The sequence below is a fragment of the Pecten maximus genome, chromosome 8 (assembly GCF_902652985.1).
Source record: "Pecten maximus chromosome 8, xPecMax1.1, whole genome shotgun sequence".
Classification (NCBI taxonomy): domain Eukaryota; kingdom Metazoa; phylum Mollusca; class Bivalvia; order Pectinida; family Pectinidae; genus Pecten; species Pecten maximus.
This window is the reverse complement of record NC_047022.1, coordinates 26036538-26064193: the sequence shown is the minus strand read 5'-3', so window position 1 is coordinate 26064193 and position 27656 is coordinate 26036538. Positions and strand designations below refer to the sequence as shown.

The 27656-nt window shown below is 35.2% G+C and overlaps 1 protein-coding gene across 3 annotated transcripts; it reads right to left on the bottom strand.

The window, feature by feature from the left end:
* Positions 1–105: 105 nt before the first annotated feature.
* On the bottom strand, positions 106–27649 carry LOC117332993 (flotillin-2-like). Of its 3 annotated transcripts, none has more exons than XM_033892097.1 (10): positions 27428–27649; positions 23808–23889; positions 21125–21192; positions 7609–7755; positions 7117–7349; positions 6105–6224; positions 5376–5590; positions 4610–4793; positions 4063–4206; positions 3320–3779 (listed from the first exon to the last, which is right to left on the bottom strand). In XM_033892097.1, the coding sequence occupies exons 1-10, from the start codon at positions 27474–27476 to the stop codon at positions 3747–3749; spliced, it is 1275 nt and encodes a 424-aa protein (XP_033747988.1). In that variant the 5' UTR covers positions 27477–27649; the 3' UTR covers positions 3320–3746. The 3 variants fall into 3 exon arrangements, with proteins under 3 accessions (XP_033747987.1, XP_033747988.1, XP_033747989.1); XM_033892098.1 differs by lacking the exon at positions 27428–27649 and adding an exon at positions 26147–26165; XM_033892096.1 differs by lacking the exons at positions 21125–21192; positions 23808–23889; positions 27428–27649 and adding exons at positions 9303–9384; positions 10769–10900 and having other exon boundaries at positions 106–3779; positions 7609–7823.
* Positions 27650–27656: the final 7 nt, after the last annotated feature.

The window sequence follows — 27656 nt, the reverse complement described above, 5'->3', positions numbered from 1 at the left end:
TTGTTCAGTCGTCCATATCCGGAAGTTCCGGTTACCAGTCTATTTTGATCAGTGTCGCCTTTTCACATTCCCTAATACGACCGTCATAAACAAGCTAATGATTTGTTTTGTATTTTAATGTCTTTTTATTGTAGTAAACAAATTCTTGTAAATAGAGATGAGCTACAAAGTCGTTTACATATTACAGTTTAGTTATACATATAACATTCAATATACGGGATGCACGCGGAAAACACTTGTTACAGATTTGTGAGTTAACTTTAGACTGTATTGTATTTTATCATATTTATCGGGAAACCCCCACCTTCCAAAGAAGTCAACGAGGATAAAATAATGTACAGAATATATATTCTGTATAATAATAATAGTTATAAGACCAGTATTAAATCAAGACTATGGCTGAATTTATTAATATGAATTATGTCCCAATAATCACAAATATTTGATTTTGTTACAATTGACTATTTTACAGTGGAATCTAGTTAACTTTGTTCCGAATGTTCATGAAACTCTTAATTTTTTAATGGATGCAATTCATATCACATTTCGAGGTGCGAGTTATTTATCCGGTTCCTTCGTAAAACTAACAGGTGAAAATATCAAAATGGCAGAATCTGTTATAAAACATTCCAGTGTCGCGTAGATACACAAATGCTATTAATTAATGGATCAACAAGAGTAACTGGTCACAACACGGGGATACTAATCCTACACTAGTCTACAAGTGGACAGTAATAATGCATTACTACTACATATCGAATGTGCCGGGACTGGAAATCAAAAGAAGATATTGGAATATTGTTCTGTGACAAAAGCCATTGTTTAGTCTCCATGCCATTGTTTACAAAATATCACAAAATGGCTACAAAACAACAGAAAATGTCTACTTTGTTTTCAGCAGGGAAAGTACCAAACATCCGTAAATCTTCTTTAGAATCTGTGATTTAAGAATCCATGGACAGGATTGCAAAATATTATCTAACTAAAGTTTAAAAATCACAAGGCACAACCATATAGAGTAGATGTTTCCAATATATTCCACATATATTATAATGTAATTTTCATAGGTGACATCTGCTTAGATTTCAATGTTATGATAGAATGAATTCTGAAAACAGGAGTCATACAGGCAAGATATTAAAAGTTTAACTTTTTTCAATTTGATTCAAGCAGCCTTTTCTCTTGTTTGCTGCAAAATACAAAGAAGTGCTGTATTTATTTTTGTTATTAATGAAGATTGTCAGATTAATTTGAAATTATTTGTCACAACATGAAACATTGCATTATAAATTGTAAAACAGGACAATATTGATAAAAAGGAAAATATTAAAAGTAATCACGTTTACATGATATGACTGAAAACGTGAATACCGGTATCTATCTGATATTAACACAGTAAAAATGCCCCCAAGACCATAACTACCATACAATAGTACACAAGATGTTATTAACATATCAGTCATATTCAGGAGAGTGAAGACCCCAGCAACACAATAACAAGATAAAAATCATAAAAGCTTCTTTAAATGTTTCAAAATCTTAGCTTAATGTTTGAGAGACGATTCCTGAATTAGAAATTAACGACAAAGCAATTAAATCTACTGTTGGCTGGATCATGTAGGAACCGTATTATTACCTGATGTAGTTTTAAGACACATTTAGGCAAAATGAAGCTAACACTAATCCAATCAAATCAATATTCAAATTAAGTAAGATTGGAGAAAAATATTCTAGTGATAATAATTGTAAAAAATTCACAGCTTGACGGATTTGTTTTAAATAATAGTAAGAAAAGTAAAGGGGGTTTACATACAATGACAACAGATACAAATAACAAACAAATACCATCATTTTAAACAGTTCACAAAACAAGCAACAGAATGAAAACTAGATCTCACTTCCTAGTTTTACAGTACTGTTGCACATTGCGGTGGAAAAAAAAGTTTATTAGATTTCCACTGAAAGAGTTGTGTCAAATAAATATTACCCAACAAATCGGCAAGTACACCACCTAAACACGGTTATCAAGCCTCTCCCTATGGATTGTTTAGAATTAATTATGCTACATGTATCTTATTCAGAACTCTTCCAGTTTCTTTTTTTAAATCACACTCCTGCATTATGCTGCTAGACACCACTAATACAAGTTCAATGTTTTGACATAATTTACACATTTTTATGGATATAATATGCGTCAAATTGCCGTCAATGATGAGTTGACTTTTGAAAGGTAAGAAAAAATTGCAGTATGTCTTCATTACCTAGAGGCACCATCCCCTAGACAAAGACTACATTGTGGCCCCCCGACTTGCTCGCTCCTGAATTGTATTGTACATACAGGATGAATTCAGTTTTGTCGGTCACGTCTTGTAAGTTATTTTTCGTGCTCAATTCATGACGAAGTGCAAATAGTTTAACTTTTTAATGAATAATGTAAATCATTAAGACTGTTTAAGAATATACATATGATGAACGATTACATTAGTCATTTGACTAGGATACTAAATACGGATATAAAGTATTCAACAGAAAAAAATGATTCCCTGTAGGAACATAACATTATACTGTGATAAAAATCGAGTATTTTAAAATGAGCAATCCCTCTTCAATACAGTTTTAAATAAACCAACAGGATTTTAATTTGTTAAAAAGAGAAATCTGCATTTTCTAAATTTCTGCGTTGCGTGTAGCTTTCCTGAAGTATTTCAATTTGCTCACATATACAGCATCTTTATTTTACCCAATAACCTCTTTATAATACACAGGATAACTCGATACTGACTTGTGTTGTATATAATACTACTGGTTAAAAATTTGTTAACATTCAGTCTATCTTAACATTCTATAGAACCTAAAGGAGAAGTATTAAGACTCATCATAGCTCTAAATCAAATTTACGGAAACAAATTATTAATGAATAAAAACAGGACCCGATAGATGGTTCATTTACTGTTTCAACAGATGTTACTTTAAAACATGAAATAGATTATTGGTGATAAATAAAAATAATTTACATAGTCATTCAAATTTTGATTTAACATATATTGTCACTGAAATAATGGTTTCTGTAAAATGTTCTACCAAAACTATCAGATGAGATCTATGTAAGGTTATGTAAGGTCTTTGGTTAATTTACACTACAGACCAATCATCCTACCATGATGCTGCAAGATTTATCTATTTCATTAATTAATATAAACCATAACATCAGATTTCATTGTGATGATTTTAAACAATACAGTGTTCCAGTTTCAATCTGAGCTTGGTAAATGATTCAGATTTTCTATTTATTTTCAAAATCTGGATAAAATGAATTCCACCCTTTTTTTTGCATGGACTCAGCCTAATACAGTAAAACATCGAGTCCAAACCTGTGCTTGAGGGTAGAAGTACAATATTGCTACGTCTGCCAGAAATCATGTATTTCCAACTATAATTACAAATTATATACACTGTGCATGCAAATAAAAGGACACCTACACTTGAAATCCACTTAAAAATCACTGAAACAAGTTCATAGTAACCCTCCAACAATAGGCAGTCATAATAGACTATTCCATTTATATTGTCTTTTGCATTGGTTCAGGAGTTGAAGGTCTACTAAACTATTTTACCCCTATAAAACCATAGTACAATGAAATGGTTAAGCCTATTGTCTTTAGAAGGGGTAATCCTCTACGAGTTTGAAATGGATAAGAGGGTGTGGCATTGTTATTTTACTGCTACAATGACTGATATAATGATATTTAGGAGCTGGCACCAGGAATCTTTGAAAGAACCTGAAAAGAGATAATATTTTAAGTTAATATCAAGAAAACATCAGCTCTATTCAATTATTAATTGATTATGAATTATTATGTTAGTATTGTAGATTTAAGAAATAAATTTCATTAAAAACAGAATATTAAATTTATTCAATGTGGACAATGGATTTTTTTTTTTTTTTTTGAAATTTACTTATATTGATTTAAAGATGAAAATGAATTAACTGTTTTTCAATGTGAAAGCTTCACTCACAAAAAATGCAAATATCTAAAGAAAGCTAAGTACAGAGAATCATACCTTTGACAGATCTACCCCAGTCAAGGCCTGTACCGCTGGCGGGAGCTGACTAACAAGTCGGCTAACTTCGCTTGTGGTGCGGTCATCCCCAATCATGACAATTTCTTCAGTTTTGGACAGCGGTGCTGCCACTTCAGCAGCAATCTACAAAAAGGATACATATATGAAGAACTCTATAATCCAGACCGTCAATTAATTTTTGATATAAAAATATTATTAAATTTTTTTCTGATATTCTGACAATGTAAACCTCGTCATTACTTGCTCATAAACTAAAGTAAGCCAAACATAAAATGGAGGGACTGATGTACATCCATGTTGAATCTAAATTTAAATTGTATATTATCCATAATTATTATGGTAAACAAATTTTAAAGTATTTAATTCTCTACATATATAGTACTCATATTTGTACCTAGATGTATTCTCCTAGTGTATAAAATTCAGATTTTCCAAAATGTACCATTTCTGCTACCAAAAACAAATTAAAGGAAATCATATCACATAACAATATTTATTTCATGGTTATGGTCGAGACTAATCTTACCTTTGGTAGGGTTTCCAACACCATACTAAGCATAGCAGCATCTCCATACTGTTTGTAGGCTGAAGCCTTAAGCCTCATCTTCTCAGCCTCTGCCTTACCAACAGCTTCAATGGCCGCAGCTTCAGCTCCTCCGACCAGTCGGATCCTCTCGGCGTCAGCTCGGGCAGCCTCCACAGTTTGTGTTCTAGATTATACAATATATATGAATATATGTCCAATAATGTGTAAATAATGTGTACTTTCTTACATTATCAGACTTAACTCTTTTCAGTTATGAGGATTTTAATTGTTAAATGGTTTGACATAAAATAAAGAAGAAAATATAAGAAAGTGATGAGTCACAAGCTAAGAAAAGAAAGAACATTTTAGAGTCTTCTAGCAAAGAGTGACTCAACCCAAGGTAGTTGTTAGATAATATTAAACTGTCAATAAACCTAGAAAGGCAACAAACAACTCAAAGATAGGGTTGACTTATTGATTGACAAAAGCATTTGATCACAAAAACAGACCTAAGTGGGCTATCACCAGGTCACGGTTTCATCATTCCGTAACTTGGGGAAATCTCTCAACTTCAAAGTTTCCATAGGAAAGCATTATTGGATTTAAGGATACTATCCTAGTGAAGGAACTTTCCTTGAACTCTGCTAGGCTTTCCTATGAAAATCTAAGTTAAAGAATTTCCTTAGATTAAGGAGTATTGATGAAACTGAGGCCTAGTATCAGCTTATTGACAGGTCAATAGAGGGATACAATTGATTTCATTAACCTTTTGCCCTCAGCAACTTGTTCTGTTTTGTAAGCTGTTGCTTCTGTTGGTCGTTTCACTGTAGCCATCAGTTCTTTCTCCTTTCTCAAGATTTCCTTCTCCTCAACATCAATCTGTTTCTTTCTCTCAACGACATCAATCTCAATTTCTTCAGCTCTGATCCTTTGCCTTTCCTTGGCACCTTGCAGCTCATATGCCAATTCAGCCTCTGCTTTCTAGATAGGAATGAAACAAATTAAATATTTATTTCATTACCATCAAGTTTAAAGATAATTTGTCACCAATGTGACATATATTAATTCTGCTTATTATTGTGATTGCCATGATGTTTTTCTCACATACATATTATATATTATCATTATTTCACCAAACTTCACATCTTCATCAAGTCAAATTGAAAACATGCAATACATTTCAATCCAATTTTGCAGAAAGATGTTTGTTATGAGTTTTAAATGAGTCTTCTCATACATTATGACAGGATTGAGTCAAAAAGGTATGTTTAAAACTGGGTACCGGGTACAACTTCAGGCATAATACTTTAATGCAAAATGATTTGTGTGTTTGGTATAGTACTTACATGTGGATAAAAAATGAGCTCAAAAACTCAGTGGGCTAAAATGTTTAATGGAAAAAGTCTGAAAATCCACTGAAAGCATTCTTCTAAGATCTTTTCTTGTTTCCTGTTTTTACTCTATCTAGAGAACAAGTCCGCGACAATGTTTTTACCTTTGCATTGACTTCCATGTCGAAGGATGCCTTTTGCATCTGGTATTCTCTGGACGCATCAGCTATCTTAGTATCAGCTTTGAATTTAGCATCCATTCTCTTGTTGTCACATTCAGCTTCCTGTAAGGAAAATCATCATGAAGAGATAAAATTATAACCATCTCTCAGAACACAATCTGAAAGCAGCAAAAATAAATTGACAATAGAATCAGTTAACAATTTATAAATAACTCTCCATCATATTTCTGTTGAGATATGTTATTTTAAGATGGCCCTGAACATGTGACAATATTCTTCCTGACGAAATATGTAACTTTTCCATAGCCCTGAACATATGACAATATTCTGTTCCGTGAAATCAACACCTGTAGCGATTGTTGTCGTAAGCTTTGTCTTGGGGCATACTCTGTACACATGTGGTAGGCAAATTGGTATGCAACACCAACTAGAGGGGCATAATGATTTAATTGTGTACTGACATAATAAATATGGTAAAGATGAAACCAAACCACCATGTATCACAGAATTGGTATGATCTGTTTACCAAAACCAAACCACCCTGTATCACAGAATTGGTATGATCTGTTGAATTTACGCCAATCGGCACGTATCGGAATTGCGTGCTCGCATATTCGGGACACAATCAAGTAATTTTGCCCCCTTGCCACTGGCGCACCGGCACGTCAGAATCAAGTTCGCCCATAGATTTAGCATTCTATGAATCATTTACTTACATAACTGCTTCAAACATACAAAACGACATTTGATCAATATAATCTCTGGATTCTGTCTGGTCAAAATTGATTGCTTCTCCAAACTAAACCCTCTCTAAGCTGGCCAAATATTCATGTACCGTGTATGATCAGTTCAACTGTACTATGGTGAAAAATGTGATATGAAGCAAATCTGTTGAGGAGTTTTAAAGCTATGTCAATGATATGGAATGAAATGGGATAGATGCCATGAGACAGACATGGCTAACACAAAAGAGACATAAAACTGTATATCATACCCTGATTCCAGCATCTCTGTTAGCTTCTGCAACACCAATATCAGCATCACGTTTCACATTGGCAGTCTGTGCTCTGCCCAGGGATTGCAAATATTGCACATTGTCAAAGATGTCTTTGATGGTGAAACTCAGAATTTCAATACCCATCTTTCCTACGTCGGGGGAGGCAACTTCTCGAACCAGCTGAGCAAATTGGTCTCGGTCCTGGTAGATAGCTTCCACACTCAATGTACCTGAGAAACATAGTAGTTTGATTTATTGTTAATTATGATGACTTCAAGTGCTTGTGGTGGATGGCACAATGTTAAGTGTCTCACCAAGGACATATGTATTAAACTCAAAGAATCGAAATACAAACAGCCTGGGAACAGCCAATATCTAGAGATTTCAATTTGCCATTATCAAAGGAGTGCATAGTTTTTACATTTTTTTACAACTGTATAGTGTTTACAGTACTTAATTTTATATAAAGCAAAGGAAGGAACACCATACCCAGAATAGCACGGAGATGACCTTCCAGGGTCTGGAGGATGACATGCTCAATATGTTGGACAGATTTGCCAAGAAACTGCTCGCAGGCAGTCTTCAGGATCTCCGGCTCCCTTATGATTTTACACTGGGCCACACCTGTCACAGTAACTGGAACACCCTCTGAGGTCTCCACACTCTCACAAACAGGGTTCAATGTCATCACCTCCAGGGAAATACTACAATAAAAATTGTGGGTTTTATTAATAAACAAGGATGGATAGTATTGCGACAGCAATACAAAGTCCCCTGCCACCTGACCTAGGAGTGCACCTACCGTATTTACTTTCCATTTATTTTTGACAGAACTTCAATAGATATATTAAACTAGTTTTCCTAACAGAACAACAGGAAGAATATTTCAGGTTGTGGACAACAAATATTTCAAAAAACAAAAACATATAAGTATACCTAGTTGGTTAAACGTAGGTGAAATAACACGGAAGCTATGCCCCGGGCAAGCTCTAATTTCGAAAAAAAAGTGACATATGACCTCAAATGATCTTTGACTTTGAGCTATTTTACTCGCCAGGTGATGAGATATAGCCATTTTTACTCGCATTTCGGAATTTTTACTCTGAAAAAAAATGTGGGATGCACAACTACATGTTATACTGATCATGTATACCAAGTTTTGTTAAAATCGGAGTAGTACTTTAGGAGGAGTTGTCTGGACAAGCCTCAACCAATGAGAAGCCGGCGGCCATTTTGAAAAAAAAAAATTCGAAAAAAAAATATGGGATGCACAACTACATGTTATACTGATCATGTATACCAAGTTTCATTAAAATCGGAGCAGCACTTTAGAAGGAGTTGTCCGGACAACTGTTGCGTGACAGACAGACAGACGGTGAGTAAATCTATAGTCCCCTCGTTTTTCAAACAGCAGGGGACTAATAAATTGTTTCAAATCGCCAGTTGCAAGTCTAGATGGTCAGTTCCTTAGATGATAGCATCATAGGTTATGTCATTACCTTATGTACATGGCCCAATAGCAAGAATATTGCTTGCAGTTCTGTTTAATATCAATTTTATACATACACATGCACTTGGTGAATGGTGATACCTTAGTTTTTTGTCTGTTTGGTCTATATTTGCTTATAAATATATTTCTCTGTTCAATTTTTTTAAAGTGAAAATCCCCTCTTAAAAGGAAAATATTTACAAAAACCACCAAAAGTAAATGGGTGTTGCATGATTACAAATCTATCAACTGTGATGCTTGTGAATGTATAATGCTACTGTAGTTATAAAAGTTGTTATCTACCAGATAAGAAGGGGTTTTTTACAGTATAATTGTAAAGAATCTAAACTGTACTAGCAGCTGGTGGCACAGAGCTGGAGTGACACTGTGTAGAAATTCTGTGTTTCAATAAGAAGACTAGCTAACATCTGATCAGAACTATTTTGAATTTTAAATGATATTCCAACTCACATAAATTAATGATTTAAATGCATATGGCAAGCTTATATAAGAGTATACATGAAATAAGGTTCTAAAGATTTTTTTATGAATTAAATATAAAGATTTTCAAAATTTAATACATATTGGGTCAGAATTATTACTGTAATCTAGTTTCTAATTTGCTTTTGGACAGCTAGAAGTAATGAAGTAATAGAAAATTGGAGATGGTCACTCCTATTTGGTGCATACTTACGTCTGTACATCTGTGACAAGACACCAGGCCCAACCCCAGCCACCTACAATCATCTTACGTCCAGTGCCACCAAAGCAGCCTCCTGTTGACAGAAAGTCAATACATACATTAAATAGCATCTTTACCCAAACACCACCGTTGATAATTTGTGAACCGCTATTGAGGCGGCTATGTTGCTGAGATATAGTGGTATATAAAAAACTTGAAATTATTAAATCAAGTACCCCACTGGAAATAAGCTGATTACCAGCTTTAATGGGTTATCCTTGGTAGAAGCTAATTATATTATTGTTAGGTAATATTGTGTGTGATACTTTGATATTTCTAAGACTCACTGTATATACTTGTAATAATCAGAAAATAAATGTAATATGTATTTATATAATGTGATCTGTAATAGTTGTAAACTACTTATATCATGCTTTTACCTTAATATTAATATTATTATTTATAGTATGATCAATGTTTGCTTTACTTTATCCATTAGTTAATATTATGTATATGCATGCACATACGAACATCAAAATAATTTTTTTTATAACTTATAAGGCAATTAATTTGCAAGTATAGAAGAGCTCCATTGAATGTGTTTTGAGAATTTGTCTTTTACAACACACAAGTTTGTCATTAATGTCAACATTCAAAAGTCCAGTTTTTCTTGAAAAGCATATATATATATTAGTTGATCAAAGACTTTAAGAACTGGGGGGTCAGATTAGGAAGGCTAACAGTTAATTAATTAACTGTGTGCATTTTTTTTTTTACAATCAAAGTTAAACATAATTCATCTCAATGCAAATGAACGCTTTTTATTGAATTTCCTCACTATTTCAATGTTAATATCTAACTATACGAATACAAAAGAATTATAAATATTATAGACTCTAGATGGGTAACTGGTTATGTTGTGTTATGACACTTGCTGCAATATTGTTTTAACATAACGTACATGTATATTTTGAAATGCAACTAGAAAATTGCGCAACTACACTCGCCATGACACTCAAGTTACACTGCTCACACATTGTTTGAAACTATACTTTCCAATGACTTTCATATCAAATAATCTAGAATGCAGCAAACTTGACCCATGATCAAAATACTGAAATACGAGATGCATTCATTTACAGATGAGGGATTCGGCATACCGATGTCGACACACCCTCTTGTGTCCCAAAGGAGAATCTGCCGCGATCGCTGGAAAAAAATCGATCAAGGCTGCATATGTATAACAAAGAGGACAAAACCATCAATGCTGATTAAAACTGGAAGTTGTTTTAATGTTTATGTAGCACAGGTCACGATAGTTAACATGTAAAATGCGGCCATTTATGGGTCAGCCGGAAGCGACAGCTTCTAATTGCCAAGAGAATCTGTGGGTCAACTGACCGACTTTCTTCTTACACTACCATTATGCATGCCATTTGATGAAAACGAAAGATAACATCACGTTTTCAGATACCTACCTGAAATCACCAAAGCCTCACTTGGCCCGACTGTGTGGATATTCCCCATCTTTCGTCTTCAGCTTGTAGTTGCAGCAGTATTTGTAAATACCTACAACATATGCAAATTAGTAGTAAACAGACTGATGTATGTAATCAAAACCACATGCCCGGATGTCGGACAAAATTATCCGGATATTATATGACAAATAAATTAACATATACTTAAGGATTCCTCAGTTAGACTCTCTTCTCGGCTCTTATTTTATACCAGGGACGTACATACTATGTATGTCACCGTTTTAAATACTTTTTACTTTCCCTATAGTGGGCCTAAATGATGCAGTACCTAACCACCATTGTTAGATTTATCTCATTAAAGTCAGTCTTTCCCACCCATATATTTTAGTATCAGAGATCGTATAAATATTTTGCACATAAGGCTTAGACTCAAATTTATTTTTAAATCTATTGAAGTGAAATATTCGTAAGCGACCTTAGAACCGATTACTATTTTTAATATAGGTCTGTACGGATTCAAAAATATATCCGTTTTGCTCGTCTGACAGGTTTGGAGAACCACAAAGAACAACATTGATTGTGACATTACAATATTGAGAAATGTTGTTGAATAAAATTTCACGTTGTCTTCTATATAATATACATTCTAAAAAATAATGCACAACATTTTCACATTCATTTCCACATTCACACTGATGGATCATTAATTATATTAACTCGAAACAAATCATATTTTAAACTGCTACAAGCATGTCGCAACCTTGTATGTAAAACATTTAACTTTCTGTTGATTTGTTAAGGGCAAACCTTGTAAATAATGCCGCATGTTCTGGTGGTAACCCTTGTGAGAATGAATGAAAGGGATACTCTTATCCAAACCTTTATCTCTTTTGTTTAGAACCCCGCATCTTACTTTGGACTCTTATCCAAACCTTTATCTCTTTTGTTTAGAACCCTGCATCTTACTTTGGACTCTTATCCAAACCTTTATCTCTTTTGTTTAGAACCCCGCATCTTACTTTGGACCGTAATTAGAACGTATTTAGATGTATGAACGTATGATTCAGCAACATATTTTCTATAGTAACACGTATTTATCATTGTATGGATATGTTTTTATTGTACTACCAGTCTCCTATATATCATGTATATTGGATGAAGACGTAATAAGTTGTTACAACTTGTGCCGAATCCTTTGTTAAAAGTTTAACAAAATCATTTATTTAAATCAAAACTTTTATCAATACTAGCTTTTTGACAGTGATTATAGATTAGCTTTTCATTAGCCTTTTCAGTACTATGGGGCCGATATATGCTTTTAGTGCTACCGTGCAAATCTCTATTTCGTAATTACGATGGATTTTCGTCTGGGATTTAAAAAAAAAAATAGTTTGTTGGCAGTTTTGACAGGAAAAAAGTTTGTAAATTAGAGCTAAAAGGGGCTTGCTCCTTTAAGATTACAAAACAAGTTTGATTTGATGCATTAAAAAGATCGAAAGAATCCAAAATTATAACAGCTAGTATTACTTTATTTTATTAAACCTATGGATCACACCAAAAACACGTAATTATCTTTACTAAGTGGCCAATCAATATATACCTGTATTCTTCTTATCAATGAAAAGATGGACTGCCAGGGGCGTAGCTTGGCCCTTGATTAAGTGGATTCACGAGCGCCGTAATCTCGTAATGTTAATTACTTATAGTCTGCTGTACAGGATGAATGGTCAAATTTTATAAACGGATATAGATATCAACGGATGATGAAATCACAAATCTTAACACTTTAATGGAAGTAAAAATATTAGAGTTATTAAACTTTGATATAACGGATATGAAAAAAAAGATTGTTGCTGAAATGTTTTGACAAAAAAAAAGTTTGCCTTTCATTCTGGGCAGAAAAAATTAACTGTAAAAATCCCCCCCCCCCCCCCCCCCCCCAAAAAAAAGTGGAATTATCAGACACCGTTTGGTGTCACTAAGAATTTGGTAATACAATAAAATCGAGTGTGACGTGACATAACACCTACCTTACATATATGGATAAATGAGGTGTTTATTTACCCCGGAACACCCATTTAGTCCCATCTATAGGTGTTCTATTCCGTCCGTATAGACCCTCGCTCAAATCCCTGTGTCCCCATTTGTTGGGTTTGGAGTTACAAATTAATGCTATTAACATGTCGATTTTCTGCGATTGTTCTTGAAATGAAATCATGATAAACAGTGGTGAAGCGTTAGATAAGAAAAGAGGGTAAGACATGTAAATCATAATGTGCACTTCAGCTGGTTTGGTATCAAACGTTTTGATCACAATGTATCTTTAAATCTTTACATTAATAAAAATTATGAAAATAAATAAAGATTAATTCGGTCATATTGATAATGAAGCCTTTGAATTAAAAAAATCGAGTTTGTTTAAAACAATCCACCAGGTCGATCCAGTTTATCAATATAAATTTAGGAAATTCTTCGCTTAAAATCATTCCAAACGATTCCAATACCACGCTCCTAATTAAATTATTAAACGTTGATGAATTTAAACCGGTTCAGTTATTTTCTAAAAAAAAAGAGAGAGATCCTATTGGAGAATTTTAATTAACTTCATAAAACATGATAACAAAAAAATAATACCCTTGCAACCAGCTCAGGTTAATCGAGAAGAGAATATCCGGATGACTCCTTTTCCGTTACTGCTTTATAGTTAGTATTTTATCTAAATTATTTTGAAATAGTTTTATGACAAAGAACATTTTTTGCTTTTCTAGAATAACTATCATTGTTCTAAATTCTTAAAATGTTATTTACACCTTAGCACAAAATTAAATGCTGGAATAATTTTATTACGAAACATGAACTAACGTTCCTCCGCAATCGGAACCCCTCGTCATTTTCATACTGTTCTGAAAATCTTGCAATTTATAAAATATGGCTGTCATAATGAGATGGTAGGAATGCTGATGTTTATAGACACCTTACTATTACACAAAATTTGGCATATATTGATGTACATGATACTTATATCAGACCTGTCACGACAAATATATATATATATCTTAAAAGATAAAAGAATCAGGGATGAGATCTGTGCGTCAAAACCATTTAAGAAAATTAGGGAATTTATATGTATTTAGTAACAGAAATACCCTACTTGACACTCGAAACAACGATGACAAAACAAAACATTACCATTTGAGAATATTAGAAAAATATTTACTTGGAGGTAAATCAGCGGTTTCTTATGCTCAATCGGAACCCCTCGTCATTTTCTCCGAAACTAGACTCGGACCAAAGTAGTAACCATTTTGTACTACTTTCGATCACATGACACAAAAAATGGCGGCGCCCATGTTTCATTGTAACGGCGAGATTCAACGATTATCATGATGTGAAAACGGTAGTTAATGGAATGTCAAAAATTTTCCACATACCGATTGTAGTAGATCTATTTCGTTATATTTCTCCTATTTCGATCATAAAGAAGTCGCTGATTTACCTCCAAGTAAATATTTTTCTACGTTCGCAGATGCGTTCTTTGCATTGACAATTAAAAGTGATCCACAAAAAATATTATGAACACAGTCTAGTTTCATTGAAAAATGGGGAAAATAGCAGTGGGGTGAATTTGAAACCAATGTTGAGAAGAGAATGAAGTTGAAGCGAGCGGACGGAATAGAACAATGGGGAATGTTATGGGGTAAATAAATCTCATTTATCCACAGTACATATGCGGGAAGGCAGGTGTTATGTCACGCCCGATTTTTAGTCCACCATCATCAGATGGTGAGCTATTCAAATCGCCCTTCGTCCGTCCGTCCATCCGTAAACAATTCTTGTTATCGCCATTTCTCAGAAAGTACTAAAGGGATATTTCTCAAATTCCATTTGTAGGTTGCCCTTGTTCCTTAGTTATGCATATTGCATTTTGGGACCAGTCGGAAAACAACATGGCCGACATGCAGCCATCTTAGATTTTGACAATTGACGTTTGTTATCGCTATTTCTCAGAAAGTACTGAAGGTATCTTTCTAAAATTTAATATGTAAGTTCCCCTTGGTCCCTAGTTATGCATATTGCATTTTGGAACCATTATGAAAACAACATGGCCGACAGGCAGCCATCTTGGATTTTGACGAAGTTTGTTATCACTATTTTACAGAAGGTACTGAAGGGATCTTTCTCAACTTTCATATGTAGATTCCCCTTGGTCCTCTTATTGCATTTTGGGACCAATCTGAAAACAATATGGCCAACAGACAGCCATTATCACTAAATCTCAAATTTCATATATTGGTTCCCCTTGTTTGAAAAGTACTGGAGGGATGTTTCTCAATTTACACAGATTAGTAAGAAGAAGGGAAAAAAAGAGAGATCAATCTTAAATGGAACCTATAAAGATCATTCAATGGTGGGCGCCATGATCCCTCTGGGATCTTTTGTATAGTATTTGCACCCAAATCTTAGCGACACCAAACAGGTTTCAGAGAATTCCACGTTGTCATATAGCAGTGCACTCTGAGGTAGAACAAATATTTATACCCTGCCTACTCTGCTCTCAATCTGTCAGAAATTGTCCGTCCGTCGTCCAGAGCTATGTTATCGCAGCTAGAGCCAGAGGATACTTGGGCTACTATCATGGTGCTGATGGTGAGGGGTCATTTCGCTCTAAATCCGGGGGCCCGTTTGCCCTCTTTTTAATTTTTTTTTCGTCAGGTGGTATATATTTTTTAGTCTACAAATTATTAAATAAGTTATTAAACATAGATTCTTCCAAACTTTCTTTTCTGTTCATTTATCATCGAAGCCAAGAACGGACATACTAGGCCTAATATGTTATATCAAACAAGGGCCCAATGGGCCCAAATCGCTCACCTGCAATGCAGTGATCTTTTCATATATGGATCCTGCAGTTATTTGAAAGCATGCTACAGGACCAATATAATGTCTCTCTGCACTTTGGCTTTTCACTAAAAGTCATTTAAAGATTTAAGCATACTTGATCGACGTGACCTTGAATGAAGGTCAAGGTCATTCATTTGAACAAACTTGGTAGCCCTTTACCCCAGCATGCTACAGACCCAATATCAACTCCCTGAGACTCTTGGTTATTGAGAAGAAGTCGTTTAAAAGATTTTAGCCTTTTTGACTCCTGTGACCTTGAATGAAAGTCAAGGTCATTCATTTGAACAAACTTGGGAGCCCTTCACCCCAGCATGCTACAGGCCAAATATTAGGTCTCTGGGACTCTTGGTTATTGAGAAGAAGTCGTTTAAAGATTTTAGCCTTTTTGACTCCTGTGACCTTGAATGAAAGTCAAGGTCATTCATTTGAACAAACTTGGGAGCCCTTCACCCCAGCATGCTACAGGCCAAATATTAGGCCTCTGGGACTCTTGGTTATTGAGAAGAAGTTGTTTAAAGATTTTAGCCTTTTTGACTCCTGTGACCTTGAATGACGGTCAAGGTCATTCATTTGAACAAACTTGGTAGCCCTTTACCCCAGCATGCTACAGACCCAATATCAACTCCCTGAGACTCTTGGTTATTGAGAAGAAGTCGTTTAAAAGATTTTAGCCTTTTTGACTCCTGTGACCTTGAATGAAAGTCAAGGTCATTCATTTGAACAAACTTGGGAGCCCTTCACCCCAGCATGCTACAGGCCAAATATTAGGTCTCTGGGACTCTTGGTTATTGAGAAGAAGTCGTTTAAAGATTTTAGCCTTTTTGACTCCTGTGACCTTGAATGAAAGTCAAGGTCATTCATTTGAACAAACTTGGGAGCCCTTCACCCCAGCATGCTACAGGCCAAATATTAGGCCTCTGGGACTCTTGGTTATTGAGAAGAAGTTGTTTAAAGATTTTAGCCTTTTTGACTCCTGTGACCTTGAATGACGGTCAAGGTCATTCATTTGAACAAACTTGGTAGCCCTTCACCCCAGCATGCTACAGACCCAATATCAAGTCCCTGGGACTCTTGGTTATTGAGAAGAAGTCGTTTAAAGATTTTAGCCTTTTTGACCCCTGTGACCTTGAATGAAAGTCAAGGTCATTCATTTGAACAAACTTGGTAGCCCTTCACCCGAGCATGCTACAGACCCAATATCAACTCCCTGGGACTCTTGGTTATTGAGAAGAAGTCGTTTAAAGATTTTAGCCTTTTTGACTCCTGTGACCTTGAATGAAAGTCAAGGTCATTCATTTGAACAAACTTGGTAGCCCTTCACCCCAGCATGCTACAGACCCAATATCAAGTCCCTGGGACTCTTGGTTATTGAGAAGAAGTCGTTTAAAGATTTTAGCCTTTTTGACTCCTGTGACCTTGAATGAAGGTCAAGGTCATTCATTTGAACAAACTTGGTAGCCCTTCACCCCAGCATGCTACAGACCCAATATCAAGTCCCTGGGTCTTTTGGCTATTTAGAAGAAGTCGTCTAATTTTGTTTTAGCCTTTTTGACTCCTGTGACCTTGAATGAAAGTCAAGGTCATTCATTTGAACAAACTTGGTAGCCCTTTACCCCAGCATGCTACAGACCCAATATCAACTCCCTGGGACTGTTGGTTGTTGAGAAGAAGTCGTTTGAAGATTTTAGCCTTTTTGACTCCTGTGACCTTGAATGAAGGTCAAGGTCATTCATTTGAACAAACTTGGTAGCCCTTCACCCCAGCATGCTACAGGCCCAATATTAGGTCTCTAGGCCTTTTGGTTATTGAGAAGAAGTTGCTTGAATGGAAAGTTGACGCCGGACGGACGGCCGGACGGCCGGACGGACGACGGACGGACGACGGACGCCGCGCCACGGCATAAGCTCACTTGCCCTTCGGGCAGGTGAGCTAAAAAGCAAAACATTGTAACACATTAAATTGATTTTGATGAAAGTTGATTTGTGACTTAAAGAGCTCTACTAAACATAGCCTTAGGTGCTTAGAATGTTTATAAGTCCAAGACCGATTATAGTATATATTAGTCTATATAATCGGTCTTGGACTTATAAATGTGCTAAGCACCTATGTACTAAAATGAAAAAAAAAAAAAAAAACAAGGTTTCGCCCTTAAATTTTCATTGAGGGCGAACAACCTATAGGCCTATGGCAAAAGGGATTTAGGGTGAAATTACCCAGATTCGGTGCTGAAGAGCCAAGAGAAATTCTCCTTATAGAAGTGTTGGCAGGCAAAGTATAGTATTTATCCTGCAACTGGCATCTGCATTGTCAGAATACTACCAAAACACGTTTTTTTTTGTATTCGATAGTGAAGGAAAACAGCTTTTTTTTAATAAGAATAAGCATGTGTGTCAATTCAACTGACCTACTTCCAATTGCAAGTTAAAACGTTTAAAAAAACAAAATATTTTGGAACATTGTTGATACCATTTCATATAATATTCACTTCAAAATGCTTATTTTTGATGTCTTTTGAAGGATAAATAGAATACATGGTCAGTGTCTTAAGTATAACATGTATTTTTTGCTTTTGACAGAAAGTCAAAGTCTTTCTTTACCCTCGCCAAAATACAATTTATATTTTAAGTCATTAACCATGTACCGGGTATTCTCTATACACTCTCTATACACTCGTGCTCAAGGAAATAGCTCAACTTCAAATTTCAATTTCAGCAATGCTTTGGACAATAAACGAACACATTGCACTCAATAACAAGTTAAAAATATGAGTAGCAGTCAAAATGTAGTTTTCTGTCACATTCAAAACAAGGTCAAAGCTGTCCCTTTTTGCTGGTGAATTAAGCTACTTAAACCTAAACAAATCGTGTTCCCATAAAACTAAGTAATTAAGCCATTCAAATAGTTAGAAATAGCACAGCTGCATGCATCTTAATTTTGACAACAGGTGCCCGACTCGTTTTATAAAATAACATATAAGAGTACATATAAATCAGAAAGGTTCTGAACACCTTCAGGCTTGAAATATGATGTTTTTATTTCTAAGTGCTGTGACTGGACACTCTTCGTTCTTATTGGTGTCATGGGAATTATAACTCAAGTCATCTTTCCAGTTCCAGCTTTTATTTGGTCTTCTGTTAATATTCAACAACAATCAATTTCTCGCACCTCCATTCTCCAACATCGACAATCTCCTGATGATATCTCTCTCTCTTCCAGAGTACACACCTACATTCCTGATGTTCTCCCTTCTGTATCTCGCTTCTGTCTCCATCTCTCAGACTGTCTAGTTTTACTAAGTTAAGATTTACTTGAAATGCAAATCATTAGATTAACTCGAAGTAGGCCTTAAATTAAAGAGAAATGGTCAATCTTTAAGATAAACCATAACATGTTGTCGATTTCTCGATATTAGTACACAAAATCAGGCGTGAAACTTCAAAATTCTCTCTATTTTGTTTACTCGTACAAGTTGACGTATTGGGGTCACCACACTTTGACTCCATTGGACATAGCTTTAAATACAAAGTCCATGGATTAATCAAGCTTTATGCTTCATCAGATCACTGAATACAACCATTACATACACTTACTTGATGTACATCTATATGAGCACCCTGTCGATGGCCCTGGGACATTGTTTGCATATACTGATAGCAGATTTTCCACTTGAGCAACCTTTGTCTGTCCAAAGGTCAACATGTTTTTTAAAATTCCTTCCGAGTCTTGAATGCCTTTGAATGCCTGAATAGATTTTGATGAAATGGGAAACTGAGGTTAATCATTTAAATCCCTCCTGTATATTCTTTTTTATTTATTTTTTCTTCTTCCTCTTCTTTTTCTTCTCCTTTATGCCTTAGTCTTCTTCATGAATATATAATAAATTAATTAGATTCTTCTCCCTTAAACCATCCTAGTGTTTTCACAATGCTGTGCAATACATATCTTTCTATTTTTCTTATATTCCTTTCTTTTTGTTTTCTTATATTTATATTAATACACATCTGAATGAACTATTTTTAGAAAATACAACTACCGTATTTGTATCAAAAGTTCGGACAGGACCAATATAGGCTTAGCCTGTTGTCCAATCCATTAATATATTTTTATATAATTGTATATACAATGTAATTCAAATGTATTATTAAATAATAAAATATTTTGGAATGAAAGAGTTTGTCAGGCAGGCTTACATAGAGCCAATTAGTGTCCTGGCTGTTGTCCAATCCATCTATACATATATCTTTATGTAATGAAATTTATTTTGAAATTAATTTTTTTTTATATTATATTTCATAATTTTAACGCTGCTTCAACCATACAAAATAACATTCAACCAATACCATCTCTAGATCCTGCCCAGTCAAAATGGACTGCCTCTCCAAACTGAACCCTTTCTAAACCGACCAAACATTCATATACTGTGCATGATATTTTTATATTAGTTCCACTGTATTATGAACCATGAGGAGTTTTAAAACTATGTCATTGATTTGGAATGAAATGGGATGGATATATAGCATTGGACAGAAAGACATGGTTACAACAAACAGGAGACATAAAACTGTATCTCATCCCCTTATTCCAGCATCTCTGTTATAGCTTCTCTGCATCACCAATGTCCGCATCACGTTTCTCGTTGGCAGTCTGCCTTACCCAGGGATTGCAAGTTCTGCTTATTGTCAACAATGTCTTTGATGGTGAAACTCAGAATTTCAATACCCATCCTTCCTACGTCAGGGGCGGCAAGGTGTTGGACCAGCTGAGCAAATTGTTCTCGGTCCTGGCAGATCGCTTCCACACTTGATGTACCTGGGAAACACAATAGTTTTATGACAATACTAGAAGTGTGTATATTTATTGTTGATTATGATGCTTTTGGTGGATGGCAGTATGGCACCAAAATGGCGGCAGGGTGACCAACAAGGCAAGCAAAGTTTCCTCATATCTTTTTCTAAACATATATATATTACTTAAAATGATGTGCATTAGTTTAGGGAATATTTTGGTTACTTAACTGTCTGAAATGTTTAGTGCAATTCCCTGCTGAAAGATACATATGCTGAATTCTCTATGTATATGCATGCATTTTCTTCAAATATATCTGTATTACATGTTTGTATAAGTAGGATTTCTGCATCTCAGGAAGTAATTAAGAGTTGCACGATATAATTAAAGTGATCATTTTATGTTCCAATTGTGAGGCTGCACACGGTGATAATAAATTTTACATTACCTTTACAACTGAAGCCATAATAAATCTAGTGTTCACATTACTTTCAATGTATTGTAAAGGAAGGACTATCATACCAAGAACAGCACGGAGACGATCTTCCAGAGTCTGGAGAATGACGTGCTCCATATGATGGACAGATTTGCCGAGGAAATGCTCAAAGGCAAACTTCATCATCAGGGGTTCCTGAATGATTTCACACTGGGCCACACATGTCAAAGTAACTGGGACACCCTCTGAGGTCTCCACACTCTCACAAACAGGGTTCAATGTCATCACCTCCAGGGAAATCCTACATTAAAAATGGTTGATTTTTAGGCCTTCTAACCAAGGATGACCTATAGCCATCGTGCCTTGTCCGCCATACGTAAAACTTTTACTTTCAAAACCCTACTCCTCCTCAACCCCAAATTTTAAAGCAGATTACCACCAAATATGGTGTGAAACATTGGGGAAGAATGCACATATTGTATTATATAAATGAGGCTGGTCCGACCCCTGAGGTCAGAGGATCGGAGCCCAAAAAGGAGAACTTTGCTGAAATTTTGCTTTAAAACCCTACTCTTTCTTAAACCTCATGTGGATTTCAACCAAATTTGGCGTGGAATATCCTTAATGGAGGGTTTATCCGGTTATCATATTTTGTATAAATGAGGCTGGTGTGACCCCTGGAGTCAGAGGGGCAGGGCCACAAATAGGGGAACTTTGGTGAATTTTTGCTTTAAAACCCTACACCTTCATAACTCTTGGGTAGATTACATCCAAATTTGGTAGCAAACGTCATTGGGAGAAGGCAATCATATTTTATATAAATGATACTCGTGTGACCCCTGGGGTCAGAGGGTAGGGGCTCAAAAATGGAAATTAGCTGAAATTTTGCTTTCTATAATGATTCAATTGTCAGATGACCATAACAGGCAAAGGCCCTCTTATATTGATTAACAAAATGTTTCAAATGACCAGGTTTTGTCAGTACCTTATAATGTAAAAGGCCTGATAGCAAGAATAATATTTGAATTAAATTTCATTCCACACCAAATTGGGAGTTAGAATGTTTTTGGGGAAATTTCATGTATTGTTTGGACTGAATTTATGGATACTACTTAGTCATTTAAATAACTACTAGGGCCATCATTAAAAAATTGTTTGTTTGTGGTTACCCGACCCACATTTTTTTCACTGGGTAGGTAGGTAGGTATTTTTTTTTTTTTTTTTCTTTTTTAATACATATGCCTGATCTTATATTTTTATATATAAATTCAGTTTAACAAGAAAAAGAACTTTCAAACTGGTTAATTATCCAACAACATAACAACTCTCAATTGTTTGAAAAGAAATAAAAAAGCACACCCAATGAACATTTCATGTTTTCAATGTCACATATTTTTGTATACCACTTCCCCCATGACTGAATTAATATTTTGATATTTTACAAAATTTATTAATTTTTTTTCAAATGTGTATAACTTTAAAAAAATACTTGCAATATGGGAATTAAACCTGTATAAAAAAAAAAACGTTTGTTGTTATCTCTAGTTTGAATATATGTTGTCAATTGTGTCTTCACTGGGGGAAGCAGCAGGTAAAAAAAAAAAAATGGCAAAGGTCCAAAAATTTTTTTGAGTCGCGGCTATTTTAGTGAGTCGGTCGGGTAACCACAAACAAACAATTTTTTAATGATGGCCTAGTCATAAAGTTATAAATGGATTTGAACAAAAATTGCTCAAGAGCATCCTTTGGGGAAGTGGAACAGTGTTTGTGTAAATATTGACTTGCACCTCCTGGGGACTGAGAGGCGGGGTCCAATAGGGGAAATTGAGGTAAATCGTTTAAATCCCTATTTGTCCTGAATGCCTGAATGGATTTTGATGAAATCGATCTCGAGCATTATTAGCAAAATGAGATCTAATTTAATGTTGTATAAATGAAGGATGTACTTTTTGGATGTGAGGAAGGGGGGGCCCAATACGGAAAATACTTTTATTTTTATTTTTTCCAGAATGACAGGATTTGGTCCACCTGTAACTTGAACCATTATTAGGAGAGGCGGTTCAAAATTAGGAAATTATCTGAAATATAACTTGAATTATTTTGTCATAATTACTATAATATCCAAGTGAGTGATACAGGCCCTCTGGGCCTCTTGTTTGTCTATGCTTATAGATCTATATATTTCTCGGTTCCATTTTTTAAAAGTGAAAATCCACCAGGCCTTCACCCTCTCAAAAAGGAAAAAAATAGCAGAAACTAACAGAAATAATTGCTTTGATCTATTAACTGTGGTGCTAGTATAATGATACTGTACTAGTTTATTCTACCAGATATGAAGGCTTTTTCTCAGTATAAGTGTATAAAATCATAACTAGACTATATTAACTAGCAGCTGGTGTTTCAGTATATTTCAGTAAGTAGACTAGCTAACACTAATCTGAACTATTTTGAATGTTAAATGCTAACCCTACTTACAGGGGGCTGTGGTGGCCGAGTGGTTAAGGTGTCCCGACACTTTATCACTAGCCCTCCACCTCTGGGTTGCGTGTTCGAAACCTACGTTGGGCAGTTGCCAGGTACTGACCGTAGGCCAGTGGTTTTTCTCCGGGTACTCCGGCTTTCCTCCACCTCCAAAACCTGGCACGTCCTTAAATGACCCTGGCTGTTAATAGGACGTTTAAAAAAAAAAAAAAACCTACTAGCATATCTGATTTAAATGGCTAAGCTTATATTAAAGTACACATGGAATAAGGTTCTCAATATTTTTAATGAATTAAATTCAAGGATTCTTCAAAACTTAATATATGTTGGGACAGAATTCTTACTGTAATCTGGTTTCTAATTGGCTTCTGGACAGCTAAAAGTAATAAGTAATAGAGAATTGGAGATGGTCACTCCTACTTGGTGCATACTTACCTCTGTACATCTGTGAAAAGACACCAGGCCCAGCCCCAGCCATTTACAATCACCTTTCGTCCAGTGCCACCAAAGCAGCCTCCTATTGATAGGAAAAGACAATACACACATTAAACAGCTTCTCACCCAAACACCACGGTTAATTTGTGAACTACTTTTAGGGCTATATGTTGCTGTGATGTATAAGTAAATATACTCCAAGTTATAATGGTCACAGTTTTCATGAGTTACCCTTGTAGAAGCTAATGATACTATTGTTAGCTGCTTGTGTGCGATACTGTGATTTAGAAATGTAATATTATATGAGATATGTGATAGTTGTAAACTACGGATACCATATGCTTTTACCTAAATGAATGTACATGTATTATTATTTTACGGTATGATCAATGTTTGCTTTACTTTATCCATATAGTTAATATTTTGTACATGCATGCACATACGTATACCGTTATGGATACAGTAAATATAGAAGAGCTCCATTGATGTGGGCTGGGATCAATACATCAGATGTGAAGTCTAATTACATTTGTATATTTAATTAATTGTTACAATCAAAGTATATCTATAATTCATCTCAAATTAAAGTTTTTTTGTATCTTTACGAATACAAAAGAATTATAAATAATATAGACTGTAGATGGGTTTCTGGTTATGTTATGTCTTATGACACTTGCAATATTATTTTAACATATATTTTGAAATGCTACTAGAAAATTGCACAACTGCCTTCCCATGTCACTCAAGTTACACTGTTCACACATTGTTTGTAACTATACTTTCCAATGACTTTCCATATAAAATAATTTAGAATGCCCTCAACGCAAACCTGACCCATCAAAAATTGAAATACAAGATGTGTGTTAATTTCCATATGAGGGAATTCAGAAGTGAACTGGTATCTATACTGATGTCGACACATCCTCTTACATCCAAAAGGAGGATCTGCCGTGATTGCAAGAAAAAAATGATCAAAGCTGCATATTACATGTAACTGTATATCAAAGAGGACAAAACAATCAATACTGATTAAAACTGGAAGTTGCATTTATGTTTATTTAGCACAGATCACGGTAGTCAATATGTAAAATGTCTATCGGGGTATCTTACTTGCAAATGTGTACACAATTCAACTTTTCTAGTCTGGAATGTAGACGTTAATTCATATATATCATATGTTTATTCAAATCTGTACATAGCCTGCTTGATTGAACTTTGTAGTTATTTCACAAGAGAAATTAACTTTTTAGTTCCACATCGGTTTTTAAGGTTGAATAGCTCATCTCTGTTGTATTATTCCCTGTAAATGCCGGATTAATGTAAGAAAATGTCCAAATTAATTCCAACTACCTTGGGCATGTTTCTGACATGGTTTTTAACGTCTTACTTAAAAGATTTAAGTTGGACTTGGAGATTTTTTTTTAGAATGAGGTTTTTTTTTGCTGTTCATAATATGAGTGTCTGCAGAGACATATATTGGATGATATTTATTTAGGACAATAATTCTGTTTTACATGTGTATGCTCTTTATATACTGTATTTGTTCTTACTATTCATTTTATTTACTCTTATGATATTTTATTAATTTGTTATCAATTCTGTCATTGGCCTTTTGGTCTGTTGAAATTGAAAAAAAAATAAGAAATAACTCAATAGAATAGATCACGATGACATCCTCATTAAAGTTTGATGTTTTATGAAGCAGTCTAGATTTATAGCCTTACCTGTAATTATCTCCTATTATTATACCTCACTTTTGTTAGAATTCTTTTCATTGGACGAAAACATATCACCTGACATTTTATAAATTGAATATCCCCCGGCAAATGCCGTCGCCGGGGTATAACCCGTCGAATAACCATAACCATGGCAGCAGAGTATTATACCCCGGTGTATAACCCCTCCGCCCGATGAATAACCCTTCGTCATCGAACGCGCCTGCATCGGAAGTCGGGCAGTGGAACTCTTTTGCGTTTGTTGTCGTCTGGTTCCAAAAACACAAACAACAACACCGGCTTTTGAAATGGCAGTGTCATCACGATTTGGCCGATCAACAGAAGTAGAAGTAACAGCGATATTGGACAGCAAGGATGCTTTAAACACCAAAAAGGCCACAAAATATTACAATTTATTAAATTCAATTTATTGTGGTTTTTTTTTTCTTTCTGTTTAATAAAACTATTATGACCCTCTGTGTCGGGATATATCCAGAATTATGTCCCTGGGAAGAGTTATTTTCCCAGGGACATAATTCTGGATATATCCCGACACAGAGGGCCATAATTGTATATTGTTCTACCTTTCACACCTAGTATCACTTGGCCAACAAAATACCTTACCTGTATACCTCAAAATTTAGAATGTTGGCTAAGTGAGAAGACCGCTAACATTGCCAAGAGAATCCCTCAACCTACTCCTTGTACCACCTGATTAAAGGACAGCCTGTCAAAAGTTTCCTGTCGGTCAGAGACTTGTATATCACATACAAGTCTCTGTGTCGGTTAACAACCACAACACTATAAACAGAGACATATATAGAGAGATTGGCAGCTCTCTATTTGCCCTTATGTCTACATGGTGGCCCCTGACCTTCCCACAATCCTTTGCGGTCGCTCGGTTCAGTCTTCACTAGACGCCATATTGGAGAAAACTTGAAAACCAGACACATAATTATCGATAATTTCTATTTGAAATCATCACCAAGATCCAATTATGTGCTTTAATTTTATTAATATCAAAGTGCAGAAGTGTCATCAATATGAAATATATCACAATTTGCTGTCCAAGTGTTTGTATTTTGAGTATGAAAGTCAAGCACACCGCAGGAAAGATCGCCTGGAATCTCAAATTTTCGAAAAGTCCCTATGGGGTTTTCGAGAATACGGATAAATGACAACAATGTGCATGATAAACAAGACCACATTCCAAAAGTATGATAGTTTTTGGTTAATGTGGTAACTTTTGTAGTGGCCTAGATCACTGTGGCCTAGATAAAACGATGTGCTTTTTGTGTGTATTTAAAATGACGATGTTTTGGTCTGACGTAATGGCTGCTTAATTACAAACTTGGACATGTCGAATAGGACCCAATGGATTTTCGAAAATACGGATAAATGACAACAATGTGCATGATAAATAAGACTATATCCAATAAGTTTGGTAGTTTTTGGTTAATGTGGTAACTTTTGTAGTGGCAAAAATAAAACGATGTGCTTTTTGTGTGTATTTAAAATGACGATGTTTTGGTCTGACGTAATGGCGGATTAACCAGAACATGTCGAATAAGTTCCAGTACATCGATACACACATGCGCAAAGCCCGATTTACCTGTGCTCGCGTGTGTTTGATAGGGGACAGGGCGCTCTCGATAAGGGATATGCTTGAGTGGTCACGAATAAAGAGAGCCACCACTAGTACGGGGAAATAGCGATGTTACTTATCTCTCTATATATGTCTCTGCTATAAATTAAGTAGATCTATTCATATACATTCTGAAATCTTATGAAAAATCGGGGTTATCACTGTATAAAAATGAGTAAGGTTTCAGAATGTATACGAATACTTAATTTATGGTGTTTTCGTTGTTTACTGATGCATGTCATTTGATGAAAACTACCTACCTGAAATCACCAAAGCCTCACTTGGCCCGACTGTGTGAATATTCCCCATCTTTCGTCTTCAGCTCTGTAGTTGCAGCAGTATTTCCCGTCATGTGTTGATCGTGCTCCCCGGGTCCTCTAATGCTACATTACTGAATGAAATCGATTGAACTCATCACTGTTGTGAGGCTACACGGAACTCCGCCTTGATGGGAGGTACTATCATCCGTAGGCCTATGTCAAAGCTATA